The following is a 13,233-nucleotide window of genomic DNA, read 5'->3' on the forward strand; positions in this document are numbered from 1 at the left end:
TGGTGGATTATTCACTGCAGCTCCTTCAATTCCGCATGAGTAGGGTACGGCTCTCTTACCGTGATGCCTCATTCTATGCCTTTAGAATCCTACTCCTTCCAATAGCTTCAACTTCCCTAGCTGCTGAATACTTGCACGTAATTACACGTAACCAATCGGGCAGGGCGGTACGGGCCGTGGAGTCTATACAGTAGAATCCTTGTCAACGCACCATCATCTACTTCGTTGATCAAGGATTGGGCGAAATAAAGTCTAGACCAAAGGGAGAGACTAGTGAGTTTAGTGGTGAGCTGAACGTTAGATAGTTTCCAAAACCCCATCTAAGCCCATGCTAGCGGCATCTTTCTTGGCTGTCTCTTGCAAAAAAAGCCCTGCGTTATTGATCGTACTGCGGTGAACTAAACCGAATGCGCGCGTCTGAACATGCGACTAGATGGAGCTAATGATTTCTTAGCTGTGTCTTGGAAATGGCATTATTGATTGACCATCCAGCTGGAACTGGGGTTGAGGATGCCAAGACATATCGCTGGATCCAGAGAAGCGCCAAAGGCCCGTCATTCGGGAAGTACAGCTTGGATTAACTGGCTTCCACATTGAAAGGTTTACGGATACAGAAACTATGTCCAGTCTCAGCCTGACGTCTCATCTATCTTCAATCTGAGGGATGATCTAATACTGATCCTGCTGTGGTGGTCAAGTAACCAGCAAGTCAATTCAACCTTGAAGCTCCAATTTGCGCTTCAAAATGTCCTCTTCACATCGCAATCTTGTCCATCGACACGCTCAGAGCATTCTCTCTGGGAATACTCGCCCGCTGGCCCCAGGAGAAACCTGTCTCTATTCTTACTACGAACCTTCTCTCACCAGCGGCCTTCATCATGTCAAAGTCAGCCAAACAATCGAGGCACCAGCAGACCCCAGGGATTCTGATCAGAATACTCAAAAAGACGCAATCGAAGCCATTGAGCAGGCCTTCATTGCCGCTGCCCCTCGATTCTCTCTTCAGCCAGGAGCCGTTGACTCCGTTTTTCCTAAGCCCGGGACACAGGCGGAACATACAGTTCTGCCTCACATTGTTCTTACCGATCCGCATTTACCGTGGAGTAGAAGCCCATCAGCAGCACATCTTCCTCCTGATGAAGACGAGAAAACAGATGGAAGTCGAACTACATGGCTTGCTCTGATGGTCTTTTCAATAGAAGAGCTTCAAATGGGCCAAGCTGACATTGATGATATCATGCGCTATGTGCCCAACGATTCGGGCGCAAAGCGCGAACAGAGTGAGACGGGCGCTTTGAGGATGATGGCTCGTGATACACCGAAGCTGAATGGAGCAATCAATACGACTGTTTTTAACAAAATTGTAGATGCAAAAGACGCGGCTGAGTCTACTGATGTGGTGGTGTTGCCAGGCCAGCTATTTACGGCTTTGTTTACAGAGCCAGGCGGTGATGGTAGCAGGCTCAACGTGGCATCTTACAAACACATGGCTCATGTGAGACATATAGGAACAGACGGCATGGCAAATGCTGGTTCCAAAGATGATGATGCACTATTCAGTATTGTCATCAGCCGTCGTACAGGCCTGATCGACTCCGATCTGCCCACGCCGTTGGTTGTTCACCTCTTGTCCCTTGTCTTTGACGAGAAGATGCCAGTTCCCACAGTCAACGACCGTGTAGCTATGACAAGTCTCCATAGCTGGACCTACACCTGTCTTCCATCACAAAATGTAGGCGGTAAATTTGAACTTTTGACTAATCTAGGGCAAGATTTGAACGTTTTAAGGACTAGAGACAATTCTCAGCCTAAGCCATTCGTCACTGGTGATGCCTCTGAAGACTTATCCATAGCTGATCTTATCGAAGCCCGGAAGGCTGACGGATACACGCTCTCGCCCACCCGCACAGTTACTGGCGAAGTGACTGCTGCGTTATTGCGCGGGCCTCTTGTGCCGAAGCGGGTCAAGCGTCCGCTACGAGATGGGTTTACGATGCAATCAAATCACGGCAGCGACCTGGCAATTTTCGATAACAAGCTTGGCCTTCTTGATATAACCTACTCGAGTGCCTGGCAGCTGGGCAAGAAGCTGGCCATGGCGGATGAGCCCTTCTGTGCTGCCCTTGCTCGATTACGGAGTGCAGTGCACGGTCGTGGCTTGGACGGCTCGAAACAAGAGATTCATGCTCTCTTTGGAGACGATGGACATGAACGTCGCACGAAAACAGCGGACAGTATGATCGATCTGGTTCAAGGCCTTGTTGATATCAACGCCAGCTTGCATGCATCTGGCGGTGCTGCGACGTCTCTCGCTCGAACCCGGTGGCGTCATCAAGATGAAGAGGAGATATCCCTCAAGAGCATTGATAAGCTCTCCCAAAACTCACCTCACATCTCAGCCCGCATGTCGTCCCAATCAGACGCAGCAGCTCTCATGCTCGCCATGTCAGATAAAAGGGGCGTCATGCACGAGTACAACATAGCTGCTAGTCCCGACTATGCCTACATATACTCTTGGATCCTTAATAAAGTACATCTTGCCAATGTGCCTGCTAATTCTCTTATACCGGACCCTTTGTCTCTCCCGCAGGAAACTCTTCGGTTCTTCTTCATTGATGACAATTGGATTGATGCATTGATTGATGGAGCTCTGAGTCTGGCAAACCACTGGGGCTATACGCCAGATATGGACAAGTCGCGCATCGCTATCAAACTTGCTATTAATGAGCGTCTTCGAACTCCAGATGAGTCTCTTGGAGGCTGGCATGTTCCAATGCCTCGATACGGATTCCTATTACGCAGTCAACTACTCGTCCAGTTCCCAGATATTGCAGTCGAAGCAGTCTTCTCCGAGACCCGAAGTGAGCCGATATCGAAGACTGGAGGTAACTCCGGATCACAAACTCCTGCGAACACGCCTCCCAAGCAGCCTATCCTTGTTCAGAAGGGGCTGGCTCCAGATACCATGTACTGCCTATTCGATGCCGCGCCACCAGACCTCCGCCGAATCATCCTAAGAATGCCTCCACACCAACAGTTTTTCAAGATTGGACAGAAACTGACCAACGAGAAGCTGGCAGTGACGTGGAAGAAGCTCTATACGACAACGGAGGGGCCGAGCACTGCTCAACCAGGCGATACAGTTGGCTCTACTGACTTTGAGCCTACCGGAAAACCAGCGCCCGTGTTTGACTGGAGCCTACGGACACTTGACCCAGAGAGCTTTGTAACATTTTTGGTTAATCGTGAGCGCGAAGGGAGGGAGAAGGAGTTTTCTGATGAGGAGCCAACTTCGGCAGTGCTTGGACTGCAGCTGAACAATCCAATCCTTGAGCTGGATATCGGTGATGTATTTGTTAAACAGCAATGAAGATCCCGTTGGTCTATTCCAACTATCAACACCACCTCGACAGGAGTAGGCTGCCCCTTTACTCTTTCTTCCCCGTTGTTCCACTAGAGAGCTGGAAAGCATATAGACGTTAAATAGCGCGTATTCTATAAATACACACCATGTACATGATGAGGAGAAATTATACGAAACATTCTCACATTGTAGAACGGGAGCGATTGAAGCGCTTGATTTTTCAGTGATAAATCGTATTTTTTAATATCTATAGATAGAGATGAGAAATATGTGCCACTCGTTTTAACTAAGATGTAGTATAATGATTAAAAGCTGGCAGGCCATGGCCAAATGTTGGCTCAAAATATTAATGGCAGCAGGCAGCGCCCAAGAGCAAGAAAATTAAATAACAATGTGTTTTTAATATGGGGTGAGTGAGCCAAATAAAACTCCTATAATCGTCGACACCAAACTCTCTGCATCGCATTGAGAGCGCGCACTCAAACACCCTGCGCCTTCAAGAACTTGAAGATCTTCTGGAACGCTTGCGGGGCAACCTTGTGAAAGTTGAGATTGTGACTAATAGGCAGTTAGACTTTGTTCTTCTTAAAAAGATTGAGTTAGTTGGATCAAAATACTCACCCTGCTGGCAAATTGTCAACATACTCAAGGACTTTAGCTCCCGTGAATATATCCTTTGTGCCATTTACAACGCCGACGCAGTTGCCGCCACAGGCAGAAACGTCAAACTGGCCCTGGAGCACCAAGACAGGCGCCTTGATTGCGCTGTAGTCAACCGTGGTAGCCAACAGCGAGGGAAGTTCGCCAACCGCAAATGGCTCGCTGGCAACATTGTAAGTCCACTCAGCAACGCTGCGCTCAAAGTACGGAGCCGCATAGTAGACATAAGTCTCGGCATACAAATCCGAGCTGGTGATGTATCCAGAATCCAACTGCCCCCACCGCGCAGGGTTCTGCAACTTGGCAACGCGGAAGCCGGCGCCTGCAATAAAAGGGGGGAAGTAGTCAAAAGTGCCACTGTAGCCGGTCAATACGAGACTGTCGACGGCGACATGAGAGGCTGCTGCGGAAGAAATGTAGGAGCCGTAACTGTGGCCGACAAGAGCAATCTTGCTAGCATGAGCTTTGGTTTTGGCGTAGTTGACGAGGCCCTCTAGCACGGCAACTTCGACCTGGAATTGTGCGTCTGTGAACGAGTTGACTCTATCATAATCATGTGAGCATTTACCAAATTTCTTTGTAGCAATGTGTGAAGTTTCGACTTACTTTGGTGATGATCCAACGCCAATGCGGTCGTAGTAGAGGACTGAATAGCCTTGAGCAATAGCAGCATCGACAAAGTTGTACTTTTCACTGCCTGGAAAGTTGGGTCGCCAGTAACTGTAGCACAGATGTCAGAGCCACTCCTCTCTACAATACTCTTTTATAATAAACCAAGGCATGCACTTACAGCTTAGATTCGATGATTCCATGTGTAAGTATCAACGTCGGTCCTCCATTGCCGCACAATGTGGCGCCCACGGTGTAAGTGCTCTTCATAGCAGCCGCAGTGGATCCACTAATGGGAAGAGGATCGCTCGCCTTACTGAAATCTCGACGAGTCAAGTTGAGGCTCAGCGCAGCAGCATCCCAATCATCTTTGAGCGACGTTGCCAGAATGAATCGAGGCGTTGATACGGTAATCGGGATCTGAACATCTCGGCAACTAGCTGAGGCTGGCTGCGGCAGTGCTTGGACCGCCGCAGCGAAAACGGGAATTAATCGGTTGAAGAGCATCTTGTTAAAGAGGAAGACAGATGAGAACTCTCAAGTCTATTGCAGACAACTGTACGAGAAAAATATCGTCACTCTTGCTCGTTCATAGTTGCCATACTTATAAATTTCAACACAGCGTCTCTTCTCAGCAACTTGCTCTCAACTTGCTTCAACTCCCTAGTGACTCTGTTCAATTGGTAATCTCTTGATAAAGCTAGCCTTTGACGACAACTGCGGTTACATGTTTTGCTGCTTACGAGATCCAAAAGCGTCTTCCAACTCAATGTTGCGGTGCAAATATAATGCCTCTCGCATTCTTGAACCTTTTTCTTAACTTCTTTCGTAAGCTGGGATAGGTCAACTATGCGACTTAACTATAACGAGACATTGGTCATCCTTGTCAAACGCTGGCGGATATCCACAACAATGGAATCACGGGCGGAAAAAAGGAGGATAACGCAGCCGCTGGCCGGTGATTTAATTTGCCGCTACGTCATACAAGGATTTCGTCGGTAAAAACGCTTGTTCAGGAACACTTGAACAAATTAGCTCTTCGCCCTTGCATATGCTATTACGCTTAATACCCAATTGCATGCTGGGCTGTATGTTGCCCGATTTACGTGTATTTAGACTATACTCTTTGCGAAAAATAGGAGCATGCGTATCTTCCTTGACAATTCCTTAGTAATATGGTAAATAGTATCTCTCATGTACAATTATGTAAACCTCTTGTTGCGCTTGGGCATTTCCTTTTCGACTCCGTATCTATTTCGCCCAAGCTCTTGTGCGTATTATCCTTCTCTAGAGTATTTGACGGACCAGCTGCGCGATCTTATTTGTAATGGTTGATCCAGATTTCCAGGTCCCTTCGCTATTCGCCGTCTCGCACGATTGTCGTCGCTTGGCCTGCATCTCGTCCACAAATCTCGGCCACGTATTGGTCAAAACAAGATACTTGATATGGGCCTGAATGCTATCAAAGACTGTCAGATCAAACGATTCGGGAATCTCGCCATCATATTGTATCCTGGAGGCGTTTCGATCGCTTAGCTCGACGGGAGAACCAGCATCGCAGCAGTTGAAAGGAGCAATCTCAATATCGAACGATGTAGGTGAGTTTGTTGTTTGCTCGCCACAGACGCTTCGCGCAGCTGTTTCAAACATACTTGCGACGCGCTTAATCTCAGCAGAAGATAGGTTCAAGGGAAACTCGGCGTCTTTTGGGCTGATGAAGTCGATGTAAATCTCCAGTGCGTCGCTATACATTTTTCGTTTTTGATCGTCTGCCTGTCGCATGGACCAGCACGCCCTCCATTTCGCCACGCTGGTTAAGAAGGCAATGTTTTCTCCCGAAAAATCTCTCAAGGCAGAGAATTCTTGGAGTGGTTTAGGATTCTCATGGAGAACATATTCCAGAGCGCTCATTGTTAGTAGGCGGTCGCCCAGGTCCTCGTTAAAGATGTCCAAAGGTTTACCCTTCTTCGTCAGAGTAGTGGTCGGGAAGATCCAATTCTCCGTTGAAGAAGACGAAGGTGTAAATGGTTCAGCTTGAGGTGACAGAGTCAGACCCGTATTTGGGAGAGGACTGTCCCATTTCTCGTTGGAGCGATTGGATTTCCGCCTCTGAATCCAAAACTTGACGACTTGGAAAGCTGGAACGAAAACGGTGAAGATTTCAAACATAAAAATGGAGAGATGGATCCTGATTCAATGCCTAGTTAATACTTATAATGGGCTGGAGGAGTGATTGGCGTGCGAAGTACTTACCATTGGCTTGGAGTAAAATATCTATTGATCTTCTGGAAGACAGGAGCATACATCGAGACTAAGAACATTGGTGTCGCATGGAGACTGCGCCAGCCTGTCAGCTTTTATCATATCATCGACAAGCTAATTCGGCTTACTTGGAAATGCAGCAGCCAATGGTTTGTGCACGCCATCCCATGGTATCGCGAATCCCCCAGGCGCGCCACAGAAGAATAGGCGCAATCTTGGAAGAAATTAGTCACGACTTTGCTTCTCAAGGGCCTGATCTATACATACAATCCAAGTCCAAATGACTTGCCACAGGACCGACGGCCACCATTCCCATCCTCGACTCAAGTCCACAAGCTGCTCAGGGATTGTTTCGCCGCGGAGTTCGGTACCAGGAATGCCATACGTTGGATGGTATTTTCGACAGGCTAGCCACATACCGACCGTGAGCAAGACCTAGAGATGGTATCACTCAGTATGCAAATCATAACACATGTAGTCATTCCGCGTTGTTCACGCGCGGAGTCTCAGACAAACGCACCTGCAGAATCATGCCAAGACCGATGAAGATAATCGATCGCGTTGTATGATCCATGTTTCTGAGGCGGCAAAGCCATGAGGTTTTTGCGCCATTGCAGCCGGATTCGACTCGATGAGCTGGGCCGGTAAACTGTTTCTGCAGCCTCGCCACGTGAAGAAAACGGAGATTGGATGCGTGGAACAATGCCACGCCCAAGGGAAACCAGAGACCCATGAAGAAGTATTGGATATCATATGCGAGAACTAGCGGCATGGTTTGGCCGATGGGATACACCAGCTGCGCAAGAATCCAATACATGTGTAGAAACCCAATCGCAAAAAAAGACAACGGTAGTCCGCGGATCTTCAGAATGGGTAGATTTCTGTTGTACCAGCAGAAAGCCATGCCGGCGATGAGCGTCGTCGTCCATGATGCGCACCAAGAGATGTAAAACACGCCGAGCCTATCCCAATTGGCAGGGCTTGGTGGGAACGTATATACAGAGAGCGCATCCATTATATCGACGATGACTTAGGAATTTGAATGACGAAAGTAAGAAGATAAGAATCGCAGTCAGACTGGAATATCGAACGAGAGCAGTATCACGCAGGTAATAATGGATTGTGAGTTGTGGAGTGGTGTGAAGGGAGGTATAAGTCATATTATAAGACCTATTGAAGGCGAAATCATTTCTCTCTCTTCTAACATAGAATAGCCTGCTGTCTCTCTTCTAGTAGAACTAATCGACTCCAATCTTGCTGATCGCCGAGCTAATATATGCTGTGTCACATCCAGTTACCAGATTGGCTGAAGCTGAGAGACATGATTACTCCATCATCTTGGCGTTATTACCAGGTCCAAGCGGCCATCATTTTTGGCAGCGCCTGCACGGCTTAAAAAGAAGAAAATTTTATCTGAGACTTACACTATAGGGCTTCTATTTGTCTCTTTCCATCACAGCTAGCAGGAGATTACACCGAAATAAGCCAATTTTTCAGGGCAAAGGATGCAAGGGGCCATCAGCTGCAGCCTGACATTTCGGGTCCAAGAGACGGCTACCTGGAATCGGCCACGCAGGAGATGGGATCATCTAAGCCATGTCTCACGGATGGACTGCGATCCAGGGCAAGAAAAAGAAAAGACGTGGTGTGTGACAAGGAATAAGAACAGGGAAAAGTCAGACTTGGCATCACATAGCATTACCGAGAGAGATCAGGTGAAGGGCGTGAGACATTGGCGTATATGGATGAGCAACTTGGTGCCAGCATCTGCTACCTTGATGGACACAATGATATTGTGCTGTTGATACAACCCTACAGCCGAGGCTCGTGCTTATTGGTACTACTCGTACTCATATATAACTCCCAAGCATGTCTGCACAATCTTAAATAGTTGAGTGTTTTATGGCAGCAGGGATCTTGTACCATCTCGCATCGCTCCATACAGCCGATCCCCGCAATCGAAAAGCCGCTCTCCCTTGACGCTTTGGCTCAACTGCTAGCCCGAATCTGGGACGAGGGCGATCAGCCGCACTTTGCTTTTTCCATTTCGGTGGCTGGCTGGCCGTCATTTGTATTAGCGTACGAGGTCGATTCCTGCCGGCACCCGGCTTTTATGCATAGAATCAACCTAATCAGCTCAAATACAAAAGTTTTACCTCTCACGGAATAGTACCTTTCTTTTATACTCGCTGGGAAGTCCTTTTCCTTCACCCTTGAGTATTAGTCATTGGCCTACTTCACCGAAGCTCGGATATTGCCATGTGACACGAGCACGACGCTCCCAAGGCACGCTGATTTGTGCGACACAACTGACTCGGGCCTCGTAGTAGTGCTATTGACTATCCCTCTCTCCTGGTATTTGCCACAGGGGTCAAAGAGCCATGCCGTCTCTCTGCAAGGGTGGCATTCATTGCGCTGTATGATGATTGGTGGCGATCACTGGATACTGGACGGTGTGGCTGCTTCGGTGATCAAAAGCATGATTTTGAGGCTGATTTGCTCATAATTGGGCGATGGTGTGCCTGTCTGTGTCTTATATACTTGCAAGGGTATCCGCGAGGTTTTGTCAATTACGCAGTGCATGGATCATCCCGTAGTAAAACGCCAAGAACAAATAGCGTCTTCTATATTCTCATCCGCTCTGTATCTCACGCATTTCTTACTTCTACTGTTTCTTCTATGAGCTTCTTGATGTAATTTGCTACTATTAACAGTTTGTTCTAAATGTATCATAGTAAAAGAAGTTTGTCTTTTGAGACTACCAACAGCACATGTACTGAATGTTGTATCATTCGGGGCGGTGGTCCACAATGTCGTCCATTTGATGGCACCTCTTTGCCACATTGCATACTGTAGGTAACCAACTGCGCGGGTACAACAGTTCCGTTACGGTGATACACACACAATTGCCACCTGGCCAGAACGCTTAGGCCGTCCCGAGACAATGGTAAGGTTTGCAATCCTCCGTATCTCAGCAATGAGGGCGGTATTCTTTGGCAAGATTTGGCGGATAATCGGTTCAAGGCTATATTTTACAAACTCGAGAGATTTATAGCGCTGCTCATGAGCACCGTATAGGGCTCATAAGATGAATATAGGAGAAACTCTTATATTAGGACGCCCCGGATTGCTTCGCGGATATGTGTCAGGGGTGTTAAAATCGGAAAAGAGCATGCTCCAGGCATTTGCAGATAACGTCATGTATAATTGCATACTATTAAGGCATGTGCTAGAAATCTTAGGATGTGAAGAATACCTAGTAGAAAGATCTGCTAAATGAGATGCATACTTTATTTGAAGCATGCTCTTTATGAGTGCTTCATCTTGATACCATTCATAGATTCAGGCCTTTTGGTACAAAATACCCTGCACAATTCATGTCATCAACTGGCTGGAATGCAAACTAGACATCATAATCAAGTGTATGGTCTCATTAAGATAGGTGGGAGGTAAGTTTGAGATTATAAATTACAATACCAAGTAGTCACTCTATGGGCTTTACTATGATGAGAACCAACCAAATTTCTCAGTTTGAATGCAGCATAAGAACCTCATTTTCTTTTCTTCTTCTACAGCTCCCCATAAAGATTCAAAATTATAAAGCTCTTGTTAAGCATTACAAATGTGCCACTAACCTTCAAATTTGTAATCATCGAGGCAGGATACGGGGTAGGATACTGTATATGGTAATTATTGGCGTGGCATGCAAGTTAACACGGTGGGGCATACTGAATACGCTACCAATTACTCCCAGTCAGAGCAATAAGGTCTAATAAGAGAGACCTCCTTCTGGTGATGTCTATATAAATTGCCAAATAGAAACGTGAAGGCAATATCGCTGTATCACTCGCCTAACATTATTTGTATGCTCATTTGTACTTTTGTCCACATCACGGACAATACTCGGCATCATCATGGGGTCTCTTCCAAAAGATTATTTCGTCAAGTCTTTGCAGTATACTAGGAAAACATTCCAAGATGTTTACCCAGCAATCGACCCATCTAGCTCTGCTAATTCTCTTGCCGGAAAGATTGCCATAATAACAGGCGCAAGTCGTGGAATTGGTGCCAGGGTTCGTAGCCAGCAGGCTTCACATCTCAATAGGTCATCATACTCACAGAATGTTTTTCCTAGGGAATCGCCCCCTCGCTGGCCACGGCAGGGGTCCACGGTTTGGTCCTTGTTGCACGCGATGAGGCCAAGATGAAAGAAGTCGAAACCGAAGTTCATCGAATTAATCCCAAGATCGAAACACTGCTCGTTGCATTGGATATCACGGACGAGGCTGCTGTGAAACAACTATACACCAGTATTCGAGAGCGATACGGCCGTGCTGCAGACATATTGGTGGCCAATGCCGCAGTAAACGCCGCGACGAATGGGGGTGGCCCAGTCCTTCATGAAGCAGCTGTCGATAAGTGGTGGTCAAACTTTGTGAGTAGCCTATCTCCTCGAAAAGCTAGTTGATATGCGAGACTGATAGGTCCTTGTTGCCGGTCTTTTTATAGGAAATCAACGTCAAGGGCTTCTTCATCCTATCCAAATACTTCATATCCTCTCTTCCCACGCCAACTTCGCCAGCCACCATCATCAACATTAGCACCTCTGGAGCATGGCTTGTTTTCCCCATTGCCGCCCCTTATAGCGTCAGCAAACTTGCTAGCCAGCAGTGGTGTACACACCTCAATGCGGCTTATAAAGGCACTCTCACGGTTGTGAGCATCCATCCCGGACTTGTAGAGACGGATATGAATGCAGACTTCACAGACTTTGATCTCGATACCCCGGCGTTGACGGGAGGTCTATGTGCTTGGGTGGCTGCAGATCCAGCACGATCTGAGTTTCTTAGTGGCAGGGTCATATGTGCTAATTGGGATGTTGAAGAGTTGGTGGCTCGGAAATCTGATATCGTGGCCAAGAATGAGTTGACAATGGACTTGACGGGTAGTTTTGGTAGTGAGCAGTTTTCGGCTGCATAAATTACGATGCACTGTAGCTTTTTAGATAGGCAGGATTCGGGACATCCATGTTCCAACCACCTCAAGAAAATCACCAAGAGGCTGTATGAAACTACATGTGTAGTATCAACGCCTAATTGACCTAGAAATATCATCATACATATCGCGCCCGCCCTTGTTTGGCCTTCGAACGCTTGCATGTACACATTGTGAGAGTTTTTCCTTTGTGGAATGAATTTGTTTTATATTCCGCTTGTTTCCAAACGACCCGATAACCTCATCTACCTTGCGAATTGTCTCCAATCCTAATGTAAGACCTCTTATCTTTTCCCTTTATACGCAAGTGCCATAGTCTCAGCGCGCTCATGACCACCGTAAGGACACAGCGCTCACCCAACAGGCCAGATTCCAGACTATTCATCAGCTGCAGTGTAAAGATTGGCTTGGTGCTCATTGGGTTGACCACATTGATTATGGAAGCGGGTAACCATGAGAGTTTAGCAATTACTTCCCCTTCTGGAGGAATTCTTCGCGAAGCACTAGGGAGTCTCATCAACTCCCACGCAACTCTTCCATCGCCACCTTTGCCAGCACTTCTCCATTCTAGCTTCTCCCTCCTCATGTTACGCCCAACTTCAATGAAAAATCGAAACGCAACACCATTGTTTGCCGTGCATCTCCCAACCATTGTCTCAGTTTCGCCAACTGTCGTCGACGCCTTGACATTGTCTTTCTTAGCCAGTGGTGGCAGCAGAATCTTACTCTCGTTACTGAATGGATTGACTCTTTGTTCAAAAATAGTGACGTCGCCAGTTGCAGCAAGAACAGGATCTTTGCGAGTGACTCCATTATGTAAGATGAAGCCTCCCCTTGCACCAAGTGGCTCTGGGCAGAACCATCCAAAGGGATGGAATTCTGCCAGATATAGAACTTCCTTCGAATTTGCGTCATTGACTGTGAAAGATTTCGACCATCCGGCTTGTATTATCATCATTGAAGGGAAATTGCGGTAGTATAACGATGGCGCTTGTTGTGCTGGGGATAGGTGGCCGCCCTCTTCTTGATAAGGGGGCGGCAAACTGGGTTCATATTCCAATAAACTTTGAGTGATGGCCTCGTAAAAGTGCTCCGCCATAGCGCTCATGTTAAAATAGATAGATGAGTAAGTAGAAGGGTTGTGCCGTGTACGGAGTTCAGATACGAGTGCCAGCCTGACAAGTAATCGAGGCTTAAGGAGAGTCGCGTAGGGTGTCAACTAGGAATTCAAATGGACAGAAGTATATTAAATGACGCATATGAACAAGATCCAACCCTTAAATTGGAAGACTAATATTCTCTTGCTGTTGGCCTATGGTTGTTGGTGCGGAAGTGTGGCCCCT

At 47.2% G+C, this 13,233-nt stretch overlaps 5 protein-coding genes across 5 annotated transcripts; 2 read left to right on the top strand and 3 right to left on the bottom strand.

Moving 5' to 3' along the window:
• Positions 1 to 536: 536 nt before the first annotated feature.
• Positions 537 to 3,370, top strand: TrAtP1_009321 (uncharacterized protein; the record flags this gene model as incomplete). The annotated part of the gene is made up of 1 exon (XM_066114237.1): positions 537 to 3,370. Exon 1 carries the CDS (start codon positions 746 to 748, stop codon positions 3,368 to 3,370), a length of 2,625 nt encoding a protein of 874 aa, XP_065970331.1. The 5' UTR covers positions 537 to 745.
• A 264-nt stretch (positions 3,371 to 3,634) lies between these two features.
• Positions 3,635 to 5,515, bottom strand: TrAtP1_009322 (uncharacterized protein). The gene is made up of 4 exons (XM_014093621.2): positions 4,815 to 5,515; positions 4,631 to 4,744; positions 3,986 to 4,567; positions 3,635 to 3,922 (listed from the first exon to the last, which is right to left on the bottom strand). Exons 1-4 carry the CDS (start codon positions 5,138 to 5,140, stop codon positions 3,844 to 3,846), a joined length of 1,101 nt encoding a protein of 366 aa, XP_013949096.2. The 5' UTR covers positions 5,141 to 5,515; the 3' UTR covers positions 3,635 to 3,843.
• A 405-nt stretch (positions 5,516 to 5,920) lies between these two features.
• On the bottom strand, positions 5,921 to 7,910 carry TrAtP1_009323 (uncharacterized protein; the record flags this gene model as incomplete). The annotated part of the gene is made up of 5 exons (XM_066114238.1): positions 5,921 to 6,821; positions 6,887 to 6,970; positions 7,024 to 7,109; positions 7,163 to 7,330; positions 7,416 to 7,910. 5 exons carry the CDS (start codon positions 7,908 to 7,910, stop codon positions 5,921 to 5,923), a joined length of 1,734 nt encoding a protein of 577 aa, XP_065970332.1.
• Positions 7,911 to 10,809: 2,899 nt separating this feature from the next.
• Positions 10,810 to 11,875, top strand: TrAtP1_009324 (uncharacterized protein; the record flags this gene model as incomplete). The annotated part of the gene is made up of 3 exons (XM_014093623.2): positions 10,810 to 10,968; positions 11,031 to 11,330; positions 11,405 to 11,875. 3 exons carry the CDS (start codon positions 10,810 to 10,812, stop codon positions 11,873 to 11,875), a joined length of 930 nt encoding a protein of 309 aa, XP_013949098.2.
• A 256-nt stretch (positions 11,876 to 12,131) lies between these two features.
• Positions 12,132 to 12,998, bottom strand: TrAtP1_009325 (uncharacterized protein; the record flags this gene model as incomplete). Its single annotated transcript, XM_014093624.2, has 1 exon — positions 12,132 to 12,998. The coding sequence occupies one exon, from the start codon at positions 12,996 to 12,998 to the stop codon at positions 12,132 to 12,134; it is 867 nt and encodes a 288-aa protein (XP_013949099.2).
• Between the last annotated feature and the right edge of the window lie 235 nt (positions 12,999 to 13,233).

This window comes from Trichoderma atroviride, chromosome 5 (genome assembly GCF_020647795.1).
Source record: "Trichoderma atroviride chromosome 5, complete sequence".
Classification (NCBI taxonomy): Eukaryota; Fungi; Ascomycota; class Sordariomycetes; order Hypocreales; family Hypocreaceae; genus Trichoderma; species Trichoderma atroviride.

Coding starts and splice junctions, on each gene's coding strand:
- TrAtP1_009322 (XM_014093621.2), bottom strand. CDS start 5,140: ATGCTCTTCAACCGATTAATTCCCGTTTTCGCTGCGGCGGTCCAAGCA. Junction 4,745..4,814: donor GGAATCATCGAATCTAAGCT/GTAAGTGCATGC, acceptor TCTGTGCTACAG/TTACTGGCGACCCAACTTTC. Junction 3,923..3,985: donor GTTGACAATTTGCCAGCAGG/GTGAGTATTTTG, acceptor ACTGCCTATTAG/TCACAATCTCAACTTTCACA.